The sequence below is a fragment of the Chiroxiphia lanceolata genome, chromosome 2, assembly GCF_009829145.1.
Source record: "Chiroxiphia lanceolata isolate bChiLan1 chromosome 2, bChiLan1.pri, whole genome shotgun sequence".
Classification (NCBI taxonomy): Eukaryota; Metazoa; Chordata; class Aves; order Passeriformes; family Pipridae; genus Chiroxiphia; species Chiroxiphia lanceolata.
In genome coordinates, this window is record NC_045638.1 from 2,455,358 (window position 1) to 2,479,057 (window position 23,700).

Consider the following 23,700-nt stretch of genomic DNA (forward strand, 5'->3'; position numbering starts at 1 on the left):
AAAAATGTGATGTTCTATACAATCCTTATTAATTTCAAACCCTACATGTCTATATTACTCTTTACTGAGGCTTTGTAAAACATTCTGTAAGTGTTAAATTTACTACAATCATTCATTGAAAGGCATTATTTTGTTTTAAACGCAAGGGAGACCCAGTACAGTGTCTTTCTCTTCAGGAAAAGACTATAGGAATGAGGAAAAAAACCACAAAAACTGGATAGATCAGAGGAGGAAAGAAAATCATCTCAGAGGAACTGGAAGAGGATGAAGAACAGTTACTAGATATTATTAGAGATCTAATATCACAAAATTACAGATTTTATTGATATCATAATCGTTTCAATGCTGTTCAGATGCCATTAATATGTAATAACATTCCCAAATTACACATTCACACCCTGAGCCCTGAATAATTCCTCTTCTAGACTTAAGTGTAAGCTTGAAGATGGATTTTGTAATAACTGAAACAACTAGAATAAACAGATCTTCTGAACAGAAAACTGACTTACAGCACACTCAAAATCTGCTTTGAAACACATGAAGGACTCGAATTTATTCTCAGAAAACATATAAAAACCTCTTTTGATATTAACTGCCTACAATTAACTTCAAAGTTCAGTCCTTGTTCAAGGAAGTGGATAAAAACTGAGTTTCCCTCCACAGTCCCACTGGCTGACTTTAATCCATCTTCAGAGTATTTATAATATTTTCACTTGGTTTGCATATTTTGTTACAAGGAAGACGTTTTAGCTGAGAAGCAGCTCAGGGGGAGAAGCTGTGAGTCTCTTACTCCGTTCAGAGGGCCATTATTTTCACGACTGGTGTTTTTAGTTCCCAGTATAAAAAATCTTGGGAAGCAGAGAAACCCCCAGTTCTCCACTCCCTCCTTTCCCCATCGCCCAAAGAACTTCATAAAGATTTTTCTGTCGTACAACCGAGGCACGTTCCCATTTCACGTTCTCAGGAACTGCAGTTACTTGGCTGATACTTGCTGTGCATTCTCAGGATACTGCACAGCTTGGAAATCTGTTTCAGTTTATTAATAATATTTTTATGTTTCCTACACTGAGATACAGTGCAAAACACGGAAGGGGAGGGTTTGGTAACTTTTTTTATATTCAAGACCAACCAGATTTTTAGGAGTCCCCTGTGGTTACTTTAGTCTGTGAGGTACTTTCTAAAGAGAGGCAGAAAAAGCTCATCACAGCTGAAAGATCATTCCAGAGGCTTATTCAAGAGCCTTATTTTTGTCTCCACACCTCAGTGTGTTTTTAAAAACAAGTATTGCATTACATAAACACAGCGCATCATCTCAGCACTACAGGGAGTAGAAACAGCCCCAGACAGAAGTGGATCCATTTTCCCAACAGACACATGGAATAATTCATCTAAAAAAAAGGGAAATATCTTTAACAAAGTGCTGCAAAGTGTCCTTATCCTTTTCATTGCAGTTACATTTCTTTCGACATGAAGCGTCTTAGATTTCAACCCACTCCCAAACTACACGTCCAGCAACCGCTCACAAATCCACGCCTAAACCTGAATCCAAAATCAAATTTAGCTTTAAAAAAGCACTGTAGGGAGGCAGAAAATTAATTTCTCCAACGTGCAGCAGCCCATTCTAGGAACAGGCTGCAGGGCCCAGGTCGGAATCCACCGAGTGACGAAAAACAAGTCAAGACGTTGCTTTCTGTAGAGAAAATAATGCTGTCAACAGGTTAAAAATAATAGAGAAAGAAATCAACTATGGTAATTTTTTTTATATCTATATCTCTCTTGGCTCTAGCAGAGTGTTCCACTTGGGAACTGGGTTTCCAGGAGGCACAAGGAGGGCAGGAATAGGTGCTGACGGCCCCTGTGCTCGGCGCTCAACGTGAAGCGGAGCTGAGCGGAGGAACGAGGAGGACGCCGTAAGGTGCATCCCGAATTTTCCTTCCCTTCCCTTCCTCAGCTGCAGCAGAACAGTCTGGAAGCAATCTTCCCAGCAGCTGCTCTCATCAACAAACTGTTTATTGTAAGAAAGTGCCTGGGTCAAAGGCTAAACGTCATCCAGAGCTGAAAGCGTATCTGTGAAAAAAACCCGGGGCCGTCCATAGCTGTGGAAAAAAACCCCCATGGCATAGGAAAGGGAACCATGTTCCATCCCAAAAGGCCAGGAGTTCTACTTAAACAAAAACTCCCTAATTTGATGAAGCAGCATTTTATAACGTTGCACTAATTCCTCGTGGCTCGCGCTGAGTTTTGAGACCTGCTCGAGGTTTCTAAGGAAAACAGAAAGTTCTTTAAAATTCAGCTCGTGTTTTATGGTTTAAAAAAAACCCCAAAACCTCCGAAGAGTTATATTAAAATGTTCTTAAATATTTTATTAACTCTAAGTTAGATCCATATTCGCCCACATTACAAATGCACCCTCGACGTGTCACACGAGTCGAAAAAGCAGGTTTAGGCTGAGAATCAGCAAATCCCTAATAAAGTTTTTCGGTTGAAGTAAAGGACACTAAAAATCACAGGACGAAATCTCATTTACCACAGTCTGTAGCCTTCAATCTCAGGAATTAAACAGCACATGAGCACCTAGGAGAGGTGAACTGGTCCCACACCAGCCCGGTAATTGGGGCACGTTTGCTGCCCCGGACTATAAATCTGACTTGGAGGGTAAAGGATCAAGAAGAACAAGGTCCACCTTTGACATAACATCACGACGTAACACTTCTCCAAAAGGCTGATAAATCAGAGGGGCTGGGAGGTGTTGATTTATCCTACCAGAAAAAGGTGTGATAAATTACAGTTCAAGCCTTTAATTCTTCGTGACACCTACTTTGTAACAAAACTGTTGTTATTTTTTTGAAGGAAAGTGCACAGCAAATTGTGCAACTGGGCTAAAAATAAGCCTTAGAGAAACCAGGCAGAAAGGAAAAGACATTCCACTTCTGCACTAAAATCTGGGCATTATGCATATTAAAGTGTTTTGTTTTTTTTTAAATTATATAATCAAAGTCATGTTTGAAAGAATAAATTAAGATATAAATCTAACCCTAAATGCTGTACACACATATATTAAATTACTCTCAAAAGTATTCTGTATTGACTAGGAAAAAAATACAGAAGAATTTTGTTCTCAGCTAATAGGGCAATAAATTAGATGCAATATATTCAGTTGGTAAAGCTGGCTCTGTATAACAGCTATCACATAATAGTATTTTTATTTGGTACCAAACTTTTTTTTTTCCCCCCTTAAACTGAGAATAAAATTGTTCGTTGAAAATCTTGGAATTAGTAGTAGAATGAGTTAAGTAAATAAAACCTAAGAAAAATATTTTTTCTTAGCACTGATAATACACAATTCTTAGCTGAAGGCTTTCCATCAGGTTTGTTTTGCCTCTCAACAGGGTCATACACATCAAATGTGAATGAATTTAGTGTTCATGAATATGAAACAGCAGAACAGGAGCCAAAGATTCTCCTCTCAGCACTAAAAAACATGCTTTAAACTCCAAGCTTTCAGCTGTACCTCGTTTTTTTGCCTCTTCTGAGAAAGAACTCCCAACTCTGTCACAACTGGAGGGGTTTTCTGAGCTAAAGAAACGTCTGTGAAATATTAAGGTGAAACCACAACACGTTTTCACGTGTCCCACGACTCGGGGATTACAACACAGCCCTGTCCCCAAAGCTGCACAGCTGATGTTCAACATGTACCATAAATTCTATAATCCTTTACTGAAACACACTCAGGTTGACATAATAGTTTATAAATTACAAAAAGATGCCGAAAGGAACATCTTAGAAAGGCAGGATTTCTTGAGAACACTCATTTATACGCTACAATGGCAAGAACATACTTAGTGTGTTATTTATAGTACAGCCACTCTGAAGACAAAAACCAGTATTAAGCTAAACACCTACTAACTTTCACTCAAGACCTCCTTGCTAATCAAAGATCCTAAAAAAAAATTAACCTGACAGCATGGGATTGTTTAAAAAAAAAGTAAAAAAAAAATAGCAAACCACTGCTTTTTATTTAGCAGAGTATCAGAAAAGTCAAGCTTCGTGCTTCAAAAATACTTCACACACAGCAGAGTAAAACTTAGGTATCACACAGAGAACTCTGAAAGAAGCTTCAATAATACTCAGTTTACCAGAAAATTTATAAATATTTCTTACAAAACATAGGGAAAAGTATTAAAGCCCACGGGGGTGATACAAACTACACCTACAGTTATCCCAGCCGCGTGGTTTTTAACCCGTTGCAAGTCTTCTCTCCCTTTTTCAGCCTTCTCAGATTTAACACTTATTTTTTTTCTGCTGGGATGGAAAAAAATCGTTCAGAGCAAAAGAGGAAAAAATTTTTCCTCTGGGGGGAAAAAAACCCAAGAGGATAATGAGGCAATGTTACACCACACCTTGGGTAGTTCTAAGGGTCCTGAGGCACAGGCAGCTCCAAGAAGGAGCTCCCAAAAGCATTTGTCCAATTGTCAGGGAGAAAGGAGGGGGGAAAAAAATGCCCCGAATTTAATTTATTAATTTATGTTCGTGAAGAAATTATTAATTAATTTAATTTACAACCTTTCAAGGCGGATATAGAACATGTTTCACCCTCACAGGAATAAGGCGGAACTTTATCGGGACGAACCCTCGCCGGGGTTTGACGCCGGGGCTTTACTCAAGTCACAACCACTATGAGTTTCTGCTCCACAAGACCACGTTTGGGCACCCAGGGCTCACAGTGCTGCAGAAAGCACGGCAGAAGTCAAAGCTCAGGACTAAAATTTGGGGATTTTGGGAAACGAGGCGCTCGAAAATGCAAACGAACGCGACCCGAGGCCGAGGCAGCGCCTGAGAACTGGTCACCAGGCTCAAACAGGGGCATTTCTGACAATGGCACGTTCTTCATTCCCAAGGCCTTTGGATTCTCCTGACTCGTTCCTGAGGACAACCACCTGTTTCTGTCCTCAGAGACGTTTGTGCTCTCCTGCTTTCAAACAGCAAGTTCGTACAAATGGCGACGCTTCACGGAGAACAAGACAACACTCGTTTAACAAAATCTAACCACAATGCCCAGAAACTTGGGTTTTGCATTTTTTTTTAAAGACCCAACTGAATAGAACACTTGAAAAAGGTGACTTTTCCCACCAAAATTTAGTATTAATCCAGGCAAGGAAACAAAAGCTTTCAAAGCTTCATTCTGGCCAGGTTCTTAAGAAGTCTAGTCTGAATAGTTGTCATTCAGCCCTCATTTTTTTAAGATTCTGTTGACCAGACCTTGGCTATTTTTCTTTTTAGTGTTACAACAGGGTTCAAAATTTTCAGTTCTACCACCCAGCCACTCCAAAGATGAATTTTTAACTGATTAGATATAAAACACCTTTGCTGAAGGTCCTTAATTAAGCCCCAAACTGAAGGGTTAACTTTTAAAAACAAATTATCTTGAGGGAAAAAGTGTCAGGGATTATTTCAATCGGTACTAAAATGCAAAAAAAAAGAGTTTAAAATGCATTTCGAGAATAGTTCCACACAAACTACAAAACAGATAAAATCTGTATCAATCTGTGACATCTAGTGATTAATTTATCCTTGGTTAAATAAGAACAATTTGGGTCTGTTTCTTGAAAATAATAGCTGGGGAAATAGAAAATTGAGAGCAAAGTAATCAATTTTGATTTAATTAATTAATTTTGAATTTAAAGTCTGATATGTGCTTTCCCTTTGTCAAACTAGTGAAAAAAAAATCAGGAATTCAACAGTAACATTTTACCAGCAAATTATCAAATGCTTCTAAGAGGAAGAAACATCTTGAACTGATGGAGAAATTGCTTTGTGTGGAGCAATAAGGGTGGTAATAATTATATTAAGGTTTACTGCAGTTCAAAAATGTCTAATCTGCTATTCCTGGACTGCTAATTAGAAAAAGTGGATCATGTAGGACAGGGAAAAGCTTGGAAATATTTACAGTAGAAGCTCCCTTCTACCTGCAAAAGAAAACTGCTGCAGAGATAACAAAAGCACATCCTTATCCTTTCTGTCTATTCATACACACCATTGGACTGAAACACCAAATCCAACCTTTTTTTCCTTCCCAGATGTTGTCTGTGGCTGAAAGAGGCAGAAGGAAAAGCTTCCCATGGTTGCAAAATGTCCCCGCTACCAACTCACAATGGCTCGTTTAAAATAACGACAGAAGGATTCTAAAAACAAAAAGTTCGGCTTTAAACGTTTTCAGGGATTTGCAACAAAACCTCGAGAATTCAAATAAGCAACTCAAATATTCATAATAATTTCCAGCTCATACTGCTCATGGTAACTTTGGGAAAGTGCTCCTCTCTCTGTAGGGAGCACAAAAATAAGAGTAAGAACTTGCTTTCAGTTACTGTATTTTCTTTTCCACCACCTGATATATTGTACTAAGATACCAACACGTAAAACACAGTCAAAAAAAAAATGGAAATCTAACTAGATAAAAGTTCTCTCTGCAGCTGCTGCTCCTGTCAAGTAGCTGTGGTACATGCACTGGTTGTAACACCAACAATTCCATATTGGAAAGAAGCAAAGCATGTCTTCCAGCCCAGAAAAATGCATGGGTAATTGCCTGCTTCATGTAAGGAGTTCTAAAGTCAAAACATGCCATATGTGATTTCTTATTCAAATCTTGACAATCGTGCATCGAAACACAATTATTTTTTTCCTTATCTCGCAAAAGAATCTCAGGAAAAACCTCCTGGAATTCATTTGCATCCATTTTGGCTCCATGGAAATGCCGAGACGTGTTCCCACAAAACAGTTCTCTCCAGCTTATATAACTCTGAGGATCCTTCAGCTCCTAAAACTTGGGTTTATAAAACGGGCAGAAAGAATCCAGGCACAGTTCTTTAAAGCACACGGTGATGCACTTTCTCCAGTTCTGAATGTTGCTCTTCCTTTCAAATAATTTTTATGAGAATAATATAAATTTGTCCACTTATGACCTGCCTTCATCAGTTGAATAGTAAGTTACAAAGAAATCATGAGTAATTCCTTTGTTGCAAGTGTAACATCAAAAAACTCTACGACAAAAAAAAAAAGGAGCCATAAGTAAACTGTTCAGTAATACACTTTATATCCATAGTCTCCCTTCCCTTAGCAAATGAAAATGGCCTTATCTTTATTTAGATTCTCTCTCTGAAGCTGTTCAGACATGGAATTCACTTTATAGTAAGTCTACATTGAAGGGTAAGAAGCAGGTTAAAAATGTACATGTGGGTTGTTTGTTGAATGAATATTTTGAGACTCAGTGCAGGGACCCACTTCTAAAGACTCTGGTTATTTATTATATGATCTAAACTTGAAAGTCTCGTTCTCAACATGTGCAAAAAATAATGAATTTATTATAATTCTGCTCTTAAACTGCAGTAGAGATTCTTACCCATGTTAAATCAAGTAGGGACAGACTGTACTAATCTCCTTAATACCGAGCCTGCTAAAGCTTGGCTTTAACAATTGTTTTAATTATATATTGATTTGTTTTTACAGATTAAAAAGTATATTCTGAAATGTTCTCTGAAGTAGTTCTTAAAATATTTCTTAAATAAGTTCAACAGCCCAACTTAGGACATACTTGAGAAACAATACACACTAGATAAGGAAAATGATTCTCAATAAAACAAGCTGTAAAAATCCAGTGTTGCCTCATATCTTACATCCCAGTGAAACAGGCAGCCCAAAGCAGCACAGATTTTACAGCTAAAATTACTAGATACGTATTACAACAACCAGAAGCTGCAGGGAATGCTAGAGAATGCAGTAAAATAAAGTTGTTTTCTCCATGTTCAAGCCTTGCTCCTTACCTCTGCCTCTTCAGCTGTTGCCCCACTCCCCTCTCTCCTCCTCCCACACAGTCTCTTGTCTGCTTTTTCATCTGGTATCAGACCAGATCCACCAGCTCTTCCTCCTGCATTTTTCCTCTCCCCCCCCCCCCAAAAAATAAAAAAAGTTCTTATCCCCATCAGTCAAGGAGCATGCTCTGATTTACACACTCCATGGATAAACTCTCATCCCAACTTTTCTCAGGGCTGGGGGTTCTTCTCCAGGGCCAGTCGTGTCCTCCAGGCCTGGGGCACTTGCATAATTTCTATTGCCTTGTGCATTTGTTAAGAAAGGGGTAAAGAAAGAAGATGATTTCTGAAACTTGAGGTTGCCAGTGTGGCTAATACAGTAAAATGATATATAGATTTTAAAAATTACACATATTAACACACATATACACAGACTTACACAAATGTGTGTCTAGAATTATGTAAGTATAGAGATGTAGTACCAAACTTCATCACTGCTGTGGATCCTCTAGTGTCTGCAGTAGGAAATGCTGGCAGAGAGAAAATCAGCTGAAATTCTTAAAATTAAATCATGTCATCCTGTGAAGAACAGCTCAGTACAATCTAACTAAGAACACAGGTTGCCCTGATGGAGTTTTACAGAGGATACTTTTACTGGCAGGAGAAAAACACACATATCATGAAAACAGACAGAACAAGATGTATTCTGATTTTTTTTTTTTTTTGACTCTGAGAAAACCTTGCCTGGATATTCATGTAAATCCTTTGTCATTAATGTCACCAGCACAAGTGCCAAGTGAGCTCAGTGATTTATTAAACTGGAACATGCTCTGCTTGTTGTGAACACCGACTGCCACCCAAAGAAAAAGGGCTCTCACAGAAACGTTTCAGTAGAAACTGCAGCAAACTTTCTGATTTAAGCTAACAGCTGTTCTTTAATCAGCTTTTCACTACAAGAACTGCATAATGTCAGCCAGATAGTCACATGCCAGATTCCATTCCCACTGCACCTGGAACTTCCTGATTTCCTCAACTTGTCAGAAATCATTTCTTAAAATGAACTGTCAAATGATAAACACACCAGAATCTCTCAGTCAGTCCCTTCCCCATCAACTGCTGATACAAATCACACCTGACAATTGTTTTTTTAAATCTTTATCTTCTTCAGTGACAAACTCTGAGAACCCCATTATGTCTTTCAAATCAATAAAAACTCCCGTCTTAATTTTCCAGAATAAATGCAGCTTGATAAACTTAAATAATGAGCTTTGTGTTGCTTTTTCTGATAACAGAATTGCATACTTGAATTGTCAAAAGTTAAAAAATACATATTTAGAAGCCCTCAGTGTTGCAAATGCACTTTTCAAAAGCAGCTAAAGTTGGCGGTTTTATCGTTTTTGAAGAGCAATATAAGAAGACGCTTCTATTTCCTCTTTGGTTACATACTTTTATTCAACTTCTCCCTTTAATTAAAGTATGTAATCAAGTCATCTGGCCACCATTTGCCTAAAAGCAAGGCTACAAAAAGAAGCCCTAATGAAATTGTTAGACAAACCATCATAACAATTTCCCATTGTGGAAACGTCTCGTCATTTCTGAGCAATGGTAACCCGATAGCATCTCGCAGGGCTCCAGCTGATGCCAAGCCTGCTCTCATTCTCCCAGTCTCACTTCCATAAATTAGCTGCAGGCCCCACCGACAGTCAGGGAACCTCGAGGGTTTTGTTTTTTTTTTTTCTGCTTGGAAATCCTCCACTTTTGTCAGATCTTTGCCGGTGAGGTCATCGCCAAGGGGCCGGAGCCAAACGGCCGCGGGATCTCCGGAGCGCCTGTCACAGCTCAGGGATTCCTGCTTCCCTAAAATCACCCATCTGCTCCACGGAGCCCAGAGCCCAAAGGGTTCAGGAGTCACAACTCTGGAGCCCCGAAACAAAACCCACCTCGATCACGGCCTTCCCACAGGGGCAGAGCGTGACACGGAGCCAGCGGCAGTTTGGGGTTACTCCGCCACGGCGGGTTTGACTTTCTAAAATTGAGATCCCGACTGCAAACTCCAAGATAAACTGAAACTAAGAAAACTCAGCCTCACACTCTGGCCAGCAACGCTGTGCTGAGTAACCTACACTCCAGAAATACTCAGCCCCGATGCTTGTTCTTCTGTCATTTCGAGAGTGAGAAGTCAGCAGAAGACGCGAACGCCGAGATCACAAACGTTTTAAATATATATTACATAAGCCATTCTGGATGGATAATAAAATTTTCCATTCTCTACAGCACAGAAGGAACATGCCTGGTGAAGAAAGTGGTTGTGAAGTATCATGCACGCTGACTCGAAGCCAGCCTTGAAACATGAGAGAATCCAATTCCATGAGTGGCACTTTGGGCAGAGGCCAGCACATAATAATTTCATATCAGAGGCAGCTCTGCACCAAGATTAAATGCTACTCGGTGCAAAAGGCATTAACTTTGAGTTCTCACAGCAGCATAAAGACCCTTTTTATGGAGATTGCTATAAACAAGATATTTTCTTTCAGCCCTCAAAGCTTCCTGCTTTTTCCAAATGATCCTCAGAAACATTTATTGAATCAAGACACAGCCAAAAAGTTGTTTACAAACCATAATGCAATCTAAGAATGCTATTCATTATTATGTGCCTACAAATGTGCTTTATGGTTGTTTAACAGAAACAGCACATTTGCTGCTATTATGAAAGAAGGAAAACACAGTTTTAAGCAGAGAAGTGTAAAATAAAGGGAATATTTGCCAGACTTCTCTTTCCCTCTCCCCCAAATAAATGGTTAATATTCCCTGAATGTAAACAACAAAAAAAGCAAAAGGTATCTTTAGCAACCACCTGGAATTACTTGGCTCCACATTTGGAGGTCCCTTCATCTCTGATCAAGATTTCTTAACTGGAAATGTTTTACTGTATCCTGACACTACATGCCATCGATTCCTGTGGAATTTCAAAGGCCATTTTAAAATTGAGGGAAATATTAGACAGGGCAGTTGCTGCAAACATGCAAAGATATTTTAATGCAAATCTATATACAACACACTATGCATAAAATGTTTTCCATCCCTTCCTCAGTTTTTCTCTCGAAATCCAGCTCAGAAGTGTCCCCTGGTGGTAAACACCTTCCACTCACTAAAGGAGCTGCAGGAAAAGCCACGGCTGCATCCAGATTTTGGGAGCAACAGAGATTCCCAGCGATTTTAATATAATGCCACAAAGGTTGCCCGAGAAGCTGTGGCTGCCCCTGGATCCCTGGAAGTGTCCAAGGCCACACTGGACAGGGCTTGGAGCAACCTGGGATAGAGGAAGATGTCCCTGCCCATGGCAGGGGGTGGAACTGGATGATCTTTAAGGTCCCTTCCAACCCAAACCATTCTGTGATTCTGTGATCTCCCACATCTTCTCTTCTCTCTCTCTCTCCTTTCTCAACTGGACCAGTTAAATGCTTCTCAGCAGCACAGCTAGAAGTTTTTTTTTTCAGAATCAAACCAATTTGTCAAGGCAAGGTGTCCATTTAATGACCCTCACTGATCCAAGCAAGCTCCTGGTATCTGAAGAGAGTCAAGAAAAGGATAATTTAAAGAAGGACTTTGTGGTGCTGGAGCACGTCCAGAGAAGGACAATAGAGCTGGGGAAGGGTCTGGAGAACATGTCCTGTGAGGAGCAGCTGAGGGAGCTGGGGGGGTTTATCTGGAGAAGAGGAGGCTCAGGGGGGACCTCATTGCTCTCCCCAACTCCCTGACAGGAGGGGGCAGGGAGGGGGGGTCGGGCTCTGCTGCCATGTCCCGAGGGAAAGGACGAGAGGAAATGGCCTCAAACTGCACCAGGGGAAGTTCAGATCAGAGATGAGAAACAATTTTTCCCTGCCAGACTGTTCAGGCCTTGGAATAAGTGTCCCAGGGGGGTGGTGGAGTCCCTGTGTCTGGGAGTGTTCCAGAGGTGTCTGGATGTGACCCTTGGGGACAAGGATTAGGGGTGATTGTGGTGGTGCTGGGGTGGGACTGGATCATCTTGAAGGTCTCTTCCAACCCCGATGATTCCATGATCCTGTGATTCTGATTCTTTATTGCCAGGGAATACTGACAGGCTGCCTTGGCACAGAACTATCTGTGAAAATCATCCTGCTCTGGACTCTGTGTCACAAAATTTGCTGTACAAACTCAGCTTCTTTTAAGCTTTTACCTCTACGAAGTTGTTGGAACCCCAAAGTTTACAAATTCTACTGAAGAACCAGCAGTTCTATCAGGAAAAAACACTAACAAAGGTGTGCAGAGTAACAGAGGACTGGGGAGAAAGGAAGATGAGCTAAAATATTCAGCACTTATCTCACCAACATGTGACCGTATGACAAGTGTCACAAAATTGTTCACTGAGGTACAAGAAGAAATATCACTGAGATACAAGAACCAGGTCAAGAGAGTTCTGAACTGTTACAATTAGGAGACAATCCCTACATAATTTCATTATTTTAGGGGCTACAGACTGTCAAAAACCATCCCCTCAGACAACAATTCCTTTCAGAATCACAAAGAACACCAGCAAACAGTAGGGTCTATTATTAGAATAATTAGAATTATTAGAATCCAGACCTCGATACAAAGAGCTTTTCCATGAATGGTAACACTTAAATCAGTTTAATTTCTGATTTCTGTGACTCTTCTGGGCTTGCAAATTTTTGTTATAAAGAAACAAAAGTCAAGTTGAGGAGGGGAGGGAGAGGAACACAAAACAAGCCAATGCAAACCCACCCTCGCTGCTCACACACAGGCAGCTCAAAGCCTTGCAAGCCAACAAATAACTCCAGATTTATCAAGGAAAAACCCCTAAATCCCTGGAGTTAAATCACATATATTTTAAATTGATAGCACTGTTATCAATCCTTGGCTTCAGTTAAAGGTAAATTCTACAGAAAGCCACTTAAGAGAAGCATCATCCTACCTGTGACAGTGGCTTCCCAAATCCCCAACCAGCTTGGTAGAAACACAGCTTTTAACCCAAAAAAGAGCTCTTCACGTGTCACACATTAAATCCACTTCCCAAAAACGACAAGGTGCTTCAGCAAATACCCATTTTTACTGGTACAGTTGCACCTTCATTGCTGTATCTACTTTTTTTTTCCCCCTGTGAAGCAACTTTGACATAATTTGCATTCCTAGCTAAGAGACAAACTGGAAAAAGGCTTTCAAGCACAGATAAAGATTTCTGACACTGTTCATTTCAAATAACAAACAGAACACATTAACAAAAGTAAAAAAAATAAAAAATTTAAGACACAAACTATTTCTTTTTCATTCAAGGTTTTTCTCAGCTCTTAAGTTACTTCTGAGCCAGAGCAAAGAGCAAATCTCCTTTCTGGGGCAAATATTCCAAAGGGCTCTTGTTTTTTGTCCTACTGGCTAAAAAAAGCAGGGATGATGCTTGTGCTTTGAGGATGGTATAAGAGAAAACAAGCAAATCTCCTATTTTTTTTTTTAGATTATACATTTTTGGTTCACTTGTAAACAAAAAAAACTTAGCAATAAAAAGAAGACTTTGGAGTTTTGATGTAATTATCCCTTAATTGGGGAATTTTTTAAAAAAAAATTTAAAGTTTCCCAAGTTGAATCTCAAGTTCTACAATACACATGAATAGAAATATTCCAATACAGTATTTATATATATTGGAATATTGTATATTGTATTATTGTACATTGGAATATCATATATTCCAATACAATACACATGCATGGAGATATTTCAGAAACAATTGGCTCCAAATGCACCCTGAGATGTGGGTCCCATTGCAGTGCTGGCTGAGAGTTCAGATTTCCCATCCTCAAAGGAAGATTTATTCAGGATAAAGTAACTTTGGACTCTCTTGGCTGACACAATGGACTTGGAATTTAAGAACAGAAGCAAACTGCAGCTCAAGACAAGTAAATCTGCTCCCACTGAACTCTGATTGGGCTGCAGCTACTGAGATACTCAAAAAAACCCCAGTGAATTTGGAGCCTCAGGAGTTCACAGTCAAGTTTTAAGATGCTTCAGACGAGCAAAATGTGTGGAAATAATCACAATTGTGCCAAACCCCTCTCGTTCTTCAGGGAGTCAAAATCCTGGTTTTGAAACCTAGAAGATGTTCTGCTGAAACTCAGGGCCATAAAACCCAATCCTGGCGTTTATGTCTGAAAAATTATCCTTTAAGGTGGCCGAGAGAAGCAAATATTTGAGTGTTTAAAAGGCAAAGCTGCATTAAAAATCAGATCTCTATGGTTGAAGCTGCCACAGAACATGTGGATGCCAGACAACAGGATTTGTGATCCCCTTTTGGTTTCAACACTCGGGTTCAGCCTCCACCACAGTGACACAGAATTTCCTTTCCACAGCACTGGGCAAGTCCAAAATCTGCTCAACTGCTTTACACCAGAGCAAGGGAAGAAGAAAAGAAAAAGGAGCTGTGTTTCCACATCAGTACTCACCTCTAAAATTACATTTAACATCAAGTGGTGTGGATTTAATTAAAATTTTAACCAGCAAGTAACCTGCCTTTCTTACATAATATATACATAATTACATAATGTGTAATTCTATATTTGTATATATATAATTATATATATAATATATTTCATTATATATATTTTATTATAATATATGATATATATGATATATATAATTATATATATACAAATATATGATACATATTATATACACCTACCTTTCTTATATTTTATATATATAACTATATTTTTTTATATATATTTTTTTTTTGCTTTACATTGATTCAAACACTGCCTCTGTTGTGGTGTATAGTAATATCTAAATCTCTCAGAGATGGACATGACCATCCCTTATTCAAATAACTTTATTTGAATTCAAATAATAATAATAATAATAATAATAATAATAATAATAATAATAATAATAATAATAATAATAATAATAATAATAATAATAATTTATTTTTATTATTATGCCCATATTTGGTTGGCTTTTTTAAATCCACGCAGCAGGACTGGGATTTTTAACCCACAAACTGGAAATGAAACCCTATAAACTGGAAATTAATAATTGCTCAACTGCTTTACACCAGAGCAAGGAAAGAAGAAAAGGACCTGTGTTTCCATATCAACACTTGCCTCTAAAATTACATTTAACATCAAGTTGTGCAGATTTAACTCAACTTTCCACCACCTGGAGACCTGCTTTTCTTATATTATATATATATATGTATATATATATATATATATATACACACACACACATATATATATATATAAAAATTATATAATATATAATTATATATTTGGAGATAAATTATATATTATATATATTACATTTTATATATATATCAAAATACATAAGATTTATATTATATATACTGTCTTTCTTATATAACATGTCTAATTATATACTATATATTGCTTTATATTGATTTATATTGCTTTATATATATTAAATCATATATACATATATTCAAATACATAAGATATATATTATATATACTGCCTTTCTTATATAATATATAATTATATATTATATATTGCTTTATATTGATATATATTGCTTTATATATATAAAATTATATATATATCCAAATGTATAAGATATATATTATGTATCTGCCTTTCTTATATAATATAAATATAATTATATATTGCTTTATATTGATTCAAACACTCCCTTTGTTGTTGTGTCATAATGGTAAGATATAAACCTCCTAAAGATGGACATGACCATCCCTTACTCAGAGAATTTTATTTGACTTCAAAGCTAGAATAACAATAATAATAATAATAATAATAATAATAATAATAATAATAATAATAATAATAATAATAATACAAATTCTGCCCATATTTGGTTGGGTTTTTTTAATCCACGTAGCAGGATTGGGATTTTAACCTATGAACTGGGAGTGAAACCATATATAACCTGGAAATTAATAATTGGTTTTGCTATATCTAGCAAAATAACCCTAGAAACTGGAAATTAAAACTTCAAAATGTGCATCCTAAGGAGAAAAAGAGAAAAAAAAAAATTCCAATTCACCCCTCAGAAGCAGCTAAAAATTATATTGTAAAAGGCACCACCCAAGACATCAAGACAGGAAGATCTGAAACTCTTAATAATCAGATTTTTATCAATCAGCATCCAAAGATTGGATGGGATCAATAACAGCATCACAATGATGCAAAAAGACACAGATTTTCCAGGAATTTTAGGCAGAGGAAAAGACAGGAGAAGCTTTTTGTCCATAAAATCCAGTTGAGAAAGTTGTATTTGATGTTCACAACGTAGATCTGATGGAAATTCTGAAGTGATAAAAGAGGAAACAGGGCAGGGAAGGGAAAGAACCACCAAGGAAATCACACAGAGCTCTGCTGCAAAATGAAGTTTAAAGTCAAAAAAAGAAAAAACTCACCAAACTAAGCACCTTAAGTTCAAAGAATTTAAAAATTACAAAAACCCCCTCCTCAATAATTAGTATTTTTTCTTAATGGAATAAAAAAAAATCAGAGCAAAATCCATTTTTATTTCTTACAATATGCAAAAAAAAGGCTTGTAGTGTGTAAAATCAATTAGAAAAATCTGACAAGGTGAGGTCTAACAGCAGTTTTTAAACATAATAGTGCAGGTGGAAACTCCAGTTTGGGGGTGAGGAATTATTAATGAACTGCCAAGTCTTAGAGACAATACAATACAATATAATATATGGTATAATTTATATAATATCCAAACCAGTGAGCTGTACTGGACAAGCTTTCCATACAAATAGTATTTCCAATACTGCTGACTGTCTCTGTTCTTAAAAAAATTAAGTATTTCCACAAATTATTCTCCTCTCAGGTACCTTTCTGGTATCTCCTGTCTCTCTAGGAAAGCAAGGAGATCAATGGAGAACATGATGTGTGAAGAAAAATATATAATTTGTGAGAAAGCTACACTATTACACATCCCTTATTTATTTTAATCAAAGTTACCATCAAAAATGTGAAGAAAAATCCACAATAAAAATCACATTCTCACATCGAAAAATGTGAACAAAATTTTAAAAAACCTTATTTTGGTATCAACTTGAACTATACAGTTAAAACATCTTTATTAGATGGCCTGCAACCCTGGGATGTGCCACTAGATGGCAAGTTTGGATAAAAGTTTAGCCAAATTTTAACTCGTGGCATGGTTGAAAATTCCAAGGGCATAGGAAAGAAACGATCAGGAAAGAGAAGAGGAGAATAAAAAACGGAAGAGCTCAATAAACTACAAACCTCGGGCACATTTAATATTAGTCAAAAAAGGTTAGATGGGTTTTAGTTTTGTTGCCACATCTGCCACACAAACAGATGATCAATCCTTGGGAATTTACTGCTCACAGGCAGGGAAAAACACCGGGATTAACATCCAGCCTGGGAGGTTTTCAGGATTCAAAGGACAAAGGGCCTGCTCAGAGTGCTTCAGATGAACGTCTTTAAAGTCATGTTTTAAAGGAAAACAAGTTAAAATCACTGCTTTACATATTCTTCCAAGCAGTGTCTCCAACTGAGGAGCCCAGAGGGCTCAGCTGACTACCTGAATTATAGGAAGCTACTCCCATTTCCAGGAAATATTCCAATTTTCCTCAGGAATAAAGCTCTTGGCTGTGTAATCACACACCTTTATTCACTCCAGACTTTTCTCCACCTCTTGCATTTGATTTTTGTCGCCAGACCACACAGAAGTTTCTGCCTGGTTTTAAAAGAAAACCAAATTCTGCCTTTTAAATCAGTTCTTTCAGTAGTTCAGAAAAAAGCCTTGTGTTTTTATATTGCAAAAGCACTAAAAAGTTCTTAACTGAAATATAACAAATAAAAATACAGCAATAGATAGAAATATAGCAAATATAGCTGAAAAATTAATTCCCCCACGGTGAAATTCAGAACTACAACCAAAAGGTAATGAAATAAAGCAGAAATTAAACTTTTTGCTTACCTGTAACACCTGCACAAACCTCTCCAAACAAAAATACCACGAGGTGGATTTAGGAGAACACTGAATTTGTCTTGTAGGGTAAATCTCAGACAACTGAACTAAGCAGAACTCACCTCATCAGGAGAGAGAAGGTAAAGAGGTGTCAAGGTGGGAAGTTCACTCAATTCACAGCTCAGGCCAAGTGACACCAGGATCTCCTTGAGAACTTCGTATCTCTTGGTGTTGCTCATCTTCAGCAAATTAAAATCCTCTTCAGTCTGGACATCCATGGAATTGCTGTCCAGCTCCAAGTGGGCCTGGCAGGATATGGGCAAAGGGAATTAAAAAAAAAAAATCAGTTTGCAGTTCAGGGATCACAGCTGCCAGCCCACTACAATTTTCTGTGAAATCTATCCAAAATATCTCTTCTTAATAAACTGGGGTTTTCCTGCAGGAGATGCTCAAACCTGTATTTACTCATGAAGTTTATCCTTCTGCTTTTCATGTCTGCCAGAACCAACAGCAAGATGGGTCATATTGTGGCTTGTACCAGAGAAGAATAACATTAAAATTGAAAGAGCTTTACCAGAGGTTGTAGAAGATCTGAAGAACTCAGAGAAGTCCTTACTGTGTCACATGAATTAAGCTGAAATCAGTGCAGATCAAGAAATGCTTCTGTCTAAAAAAATGACTTTCTCACCTGGTAGAGAATCACTCCTCAGGGCTTCAGCAGATGCTTAAAAGTAGAAATTAAATAAAACAGAAAAAAGAAATCCTTTATAGACCTCCTTTTTTCTGGTTATCTTTTAGTGTTTGATGGTTTTTATTGGTTGGTTGGTTGTTTTTTTTAAATAATTGTCCCGAGACATTTAGAAGACCTTGTACTCTCCTACATGCAGATTCATTTAATGAAAATCACAAGCTATTCTGTGTTCACTTCTTCAATTTTGCACGGTTTAATGATGTTCTTCATGTTTCCTATATGATCTGCTCTATCGAAATTCAGGGAAATGAATGACAGTGGATGCCCCTGGATCCCTGGAAGTGTCCAAGGCCAGGTTGGACAGGGCTTGGGGCAACCTGGGCTGGTGGAAGGTGTCCCTGCCCATGGCAGGGGGGTGGCACTGGGTGATATTAAAGGTCCCTTCCCACCCAAACCATTCCATGACTATAAAAAAAATGGAAATGGGGGCAGGACACACACCCCAGAAGAGTATAAAACCAAGGGGAACATTTCTGTGACAGAATATTTCCTGGCTGATGTCACTGCCTCTCCCCTGAAGAGAAAACAATAAGGCTTTTCAAATCCACACTGGAAGTCATTTAGGATTATAAAATGACACACTAATCCTCTTAATCTGATTTTTGAAGCTGTGCTGTAATGCCCTGTTTCTGTGGGGGGGAAACCTCTGCAGTATTAAGTTTTACTACAGCAGAAGGGTCAGTTCAAAGGCTGCAGCAGAGCAGGTTTTACCCTGGAGCTTGCAGAAACAGTTTTAATCGATTTTCTAGTCCAAGTATCCAGCACAGGGGTGGCAAAGTTGCCTCCCAAAAAAACATGCTACTATGTCTAACAGTTTCCAAAAAACGAGCAGATTTAACCTGATAAACTGATAAGAGATGGAAACACTTCTAAGAAAGCCCAGGAATGTTTCTGAACTACATAATTGCTAAAAAAGTATTGATACCTGATCCATGAGCAGTGAAATTTGAGTGCTCTGGGCTCCTGAGAAAGTTCTCTACTTAAAATATTGGTAAAAACATAACCTTTCATAAAGCTGTGTCTCTATTATATTCCTTAATTTAATTTACTTAAACACTGGTAAATAAATCTTGCTCTGCTTTTCTCAATGTGCTTGGTAGATTCATACTTCCAGGGCACACACTTATTTTCTAAACTTGGTGGTAACTTCTTATCAGCCTTTCCATCACTCAAAACTTAAAGCTGTGAATATTTAAATAATCAGTGACCAACATTTACCTTTAACACACCCGTTATCCACAGAGAGTAACATTAACAAAAAACATTATGAACACTTGAACTTCTCTGTTGTTTAATTTTTTGAGGGTTTTGTTTGGTTGTTGGGTTTTCTTTTTTACCAGAGATCACAACACCCTAACACTGGAGAGGCACCTCTTTGCTGGGATATTGTTTCTAAGTGAAATGAGTAAGATTTTGGCTCATTCACTCCCCCAGGTGCTCTGAGCTATTTGATAAGTAATAGAATGTTAAACATTCAAAACTTTAAAGCCTGAAGACAGACTTGGGAAATATAAAAGCAAGTTTCCAGTAGGGTTTATTTTACACTCTCTGCTTCATCACAGTTCATGTTTTAGTAAGAATGACTCTTTTTTATTTTGCCAGTATAAGCTTTCACCCCAAGTCTGTTACAATTTCACTCTTCCTGTTCCTGCCTCCCAAAATCTGCAGAATTCCCAGCTCTGTCACTGCACAACCTCCAGCAGGCAGAAAAGGAAAGCTCTGCTCTTGAGGATCACAGGATCCCAGAATAGCTGGAGTGGGAAAGGACCTCTGGAGATCACCCAGCCCAACTCTCTGCCAAGGCATTGGCACCTGGAGCAGGTGACACAGGAACACATCCAGGGGGTTTGGGATGTCTCCAGGGAGAGAGACTCCACACCCTCCTTGGGCAGCTGTTCCAGTGCTCTGCCACCTCCCAAGGAAAGCAGTTCTTCCTCATGCTGAGGTGGAACTTGTTGTGTTTTAGTGCTCCTTGTTCTGACCACTGGAAAAAGTCTGGCACCATCTTCTTGGCACCCTGGAGATATTTGCATGGATTGATAAGACTCTTGCTCACTATGCAAACCTGCTCTTTCTTCCACCACCCTCTGATCTTTCCTGATGTCCACCTGCCTGGCTCTGTGGTGAAAACAGGGAAGTGGAACAGCAGTGGCATTCTTTAAGATCAAAAGAAAACCATTCTGCATTCAGAGTCCTTGTACCTCCACCAACACATCCATCTGCACCTCAGGGGGTGGGGAGGCCCTGGCCCAGGTTGCCCAGAGAAGCTGTGGCTGCCCCTGGATCCCTGGAAGTGTCCAACACCAAGCTGGATGTGTCTTGGAGCAACCTGGTCTAGTGGAAGGTGTCCCTTCCTATGGCTTGGGCTGGAACTGGATGATCTTTAAAGTCCCTCCCAACCCAAACCATTTCACACTCCTTGACAGGAATCCTCAAGATCATGCAATGGGAAAAAGTGAACTTTTCCCATGTAGCAATGTGCAAACTAATCCTTCCACATGCACAGTACCTGGCAAAGAATGGCTTCTCCTCCACTGTCTCCATGAGTCAGATGAACAACAACCGGGTCTCTCTCAGCATTATTTAACCGACACAACGTCTTCACTTTGCCAGCGTCTTCCTTCCTTCCTTCCTCAAAAACACAGCCACTGACCATGAGATCCAGCTTCATGTCAGGGCTGTCCTTTTTAGAGACCACCAGCTCGTGGACAGTCCTCCTCAGCTTGTTCTTCCGCTTTATCCGAACGCCGCCGAAAGCGAAGGCCGAAGAAAGCCCGAGAACCTTCCCGCCTTTAGATAAAAATTTCATGAACTGCTTGTGGTTCCCCTCTGAAATAGGCTCCTCTGTGGCAATGACCAGCAGCAGGGAGTTGTCAATCCAGGGATCTCTCAGCACTTGCTCCTGGTGCAGCTGGTAGATGGTGTAGCTCTCGGCACCGACGCATTCCCGGAGGATTGATCTGACCTGCTCAAATTTCCCTTTGGCCCTTTCAGAGCCAAGGTAAATCAACACATTCGGGGGCTTCCCGGCGAGGTTCAGCCTCTTCATCCCTTTTTCTAGACAGTCATCCTTCTCCTCTTCCAGCTTGCTGCTGGAATCATCAGGAAGCTCTGGAATGTTTTCTGCAGAGGCAAATTTAACTGATTCAATGGTGCTGTTTTCCAGTTGCAGGCACTCGTGGCAGCTGGAAAGATGCAAGTGGTGATGTTCTCCAGACAGATTGCTGGGCTCATCCTCGTGATCACCTTCCTCCTCTGGCTTGGATTTCTCCTCTTCACTTTGTCCTCCCAATCCTGATTTAACAGCAGTCCCAGCAGGAGTTACTTCATCCATTTGTGTGCTTTGCTCTTTCACGGGTGGTGCCTCCTGTGCCAACTCCTTCAGAGCAGATTCCTGTAAATGGACAGCTGGGAAAGGTAAAGGAGACAAAAACAGGGGTTAGAAAAATGGTATTAAAAGAGCTGTTATAAATATTACTAACAGAGCAGGACTTCATTGAATTTCAGCACAAATCACCATAAATTTCACTTGTTTGACACCAAATCCTATGTCCCCCCCAAGAAGAAAATAAATTTTGACTTACAACACAAGTCTAATGGCTCTTTGCTTCAAAGGACAAAATGAAGCAAATGAAACACCTTGAGAAAAGTACTGATCTTTTAAGGAGAGCAGGGTGGAAAATCACTTGCTGCTCTTTTGAAACAAACTGTTTTGAAATAAACTATTTTGAAATAAGCTAATAAAGTGATGATGTTGGGCAAGACTGAGATATTGAACATTGCTGAAGGCTGCAGATAAAGGTTTGGCACAAGCAAAGGGAGTGAAAAAAGAACTGAACTGCTTTCAGGCTGCAGAAAGGGGGAGAGAACCAACCACCAGCAAGATCTGGGAGCTAAGAATCCAAGGAAATAAGAAGCAAATACGAAGAATTGTTAAACCTTCCCTTTTCTCCCCCTGAAAACAACAGAATGGCAAAGATAAACAATTTATAGCAAACACAAGTAAGAAAAAAGGAGCAAAGGTGATTATTGTCAGCATGAAACTTGCAGAGCAAACTAATTACGAAAGAGGAGAGAAAAATATTCTTCATAAGGGAGGTTTTTTTCAGCTGCTGAGCCATGAAAATATTTCAAGTTTTAGTCTGAAAAGATTTACTGAATCCTCTTCCACTCATACAAGACCAAATAAACTTACTGTGCTTTTAATTTGATGAGAAATTCACTTGACAAAGTTTTGTTACAATACACCAGATGCAAGTTCAATCCCTTTCTTCACTTAACAACACTTGCATTCCCTTGAAACTACATCCCCCCTTTGGAGCAGAAGCTTGAAGCAAGGTTGTTTGATATCCCAAGAGAATTTCCCAGCTCCCATGTTATTCCATCACCAGCCCCCACCAGCCCCATTCTCCTGGATCTACATTTAAAAAAAAAAAAAACAAAACCAAACCAAACAAAAAAAAAAACCCACAATAAAATCCCCCCCAAAAACCCAAACAAACAAAAAAAACCCAAAACAAAAAAAAATAGAAAAGCAAGCAAAAAAAAAATACACCAAATTGCTCTCAACCCACGTTTAGCTTTTAATACACTTCTATTTCAAATATGAAAAAGAAGAGAACATTTGTCTCAAAACTTCTGGGTTTGTTTTTTGGGTGGTTTTTTTTTTTTTTTTCAAACACATTTGTTAATGTAACAGCCAAGATTTACAGAAACAATATTTTTTAACTTCTCCTTTGTGACAGTCACACAATCACGCATTTGCAAACGGTTAAACACCACCTTGGCTACTTGGAGATCTCATCATACTGAGGTTAATTATTGGTAGTAGCTTATGAGGCTTTAAATAATAAAAAAGGGGGTTATTCCAAAAATCTTCAGATCCACTTTCCTGTTATTTCTGTTATTGCTTTTGTAAGACATTCTGTATAGAGGGAAGGTGTTCAGTTTTACAAGGATCTCTATATTTGACAATATTCAGTATAAAATGGTGGCAATTCTTCCCTGTGAGGGTGGTGAGGCCCTGGTACAGGTTGCCCAGAGAAGCTGTGGCTGTCCCTGGATCCCTGGAAGTGTCCAAGGCCAGGTTGGATGGGGCTTGGAGCAACCTGGGCTGGTGGAAGGTGTCCCTGCCCATGGTAGGGGGTTGGAATGAGATGATCTTTAAGGTCCCTTCCAACCCAAACCAT

The 23,700-nt window shown here is 38.8% G+C and overlaps 1 protein-coding gene across 3 annotated transcripts in view; it reads right to left on the bottom strand.

Annotated features, from left to right (window-relative positions):
* The window catches only part of HLCS (holocarboxylase synthetase), a 112,118-nt gene that overhangs the window by 77,540 nt on the left and 10,878 nt on the right, over nt 1-23,700 (bottom strand). For all 3 annotated transcript variants that reach the window (XM_032680536.1, XM_032680538.1, XM_032680537.1), the window contains exons 4-5: nt 21,021-21,919; nt 17,883-18,065 (exon numbers count right to left, since the gene is read on the bottom strand). In XM_032680536.1, the coding sequence (XP_032536427.1) occupies nt 17,883-18,065; nt 21,021-21,919 (1,082 nt within the window). The remainder of the gene's footprint in view (nt 1-17,882; nt 18,066-21,020; nt 21,920-23,700) is intronic.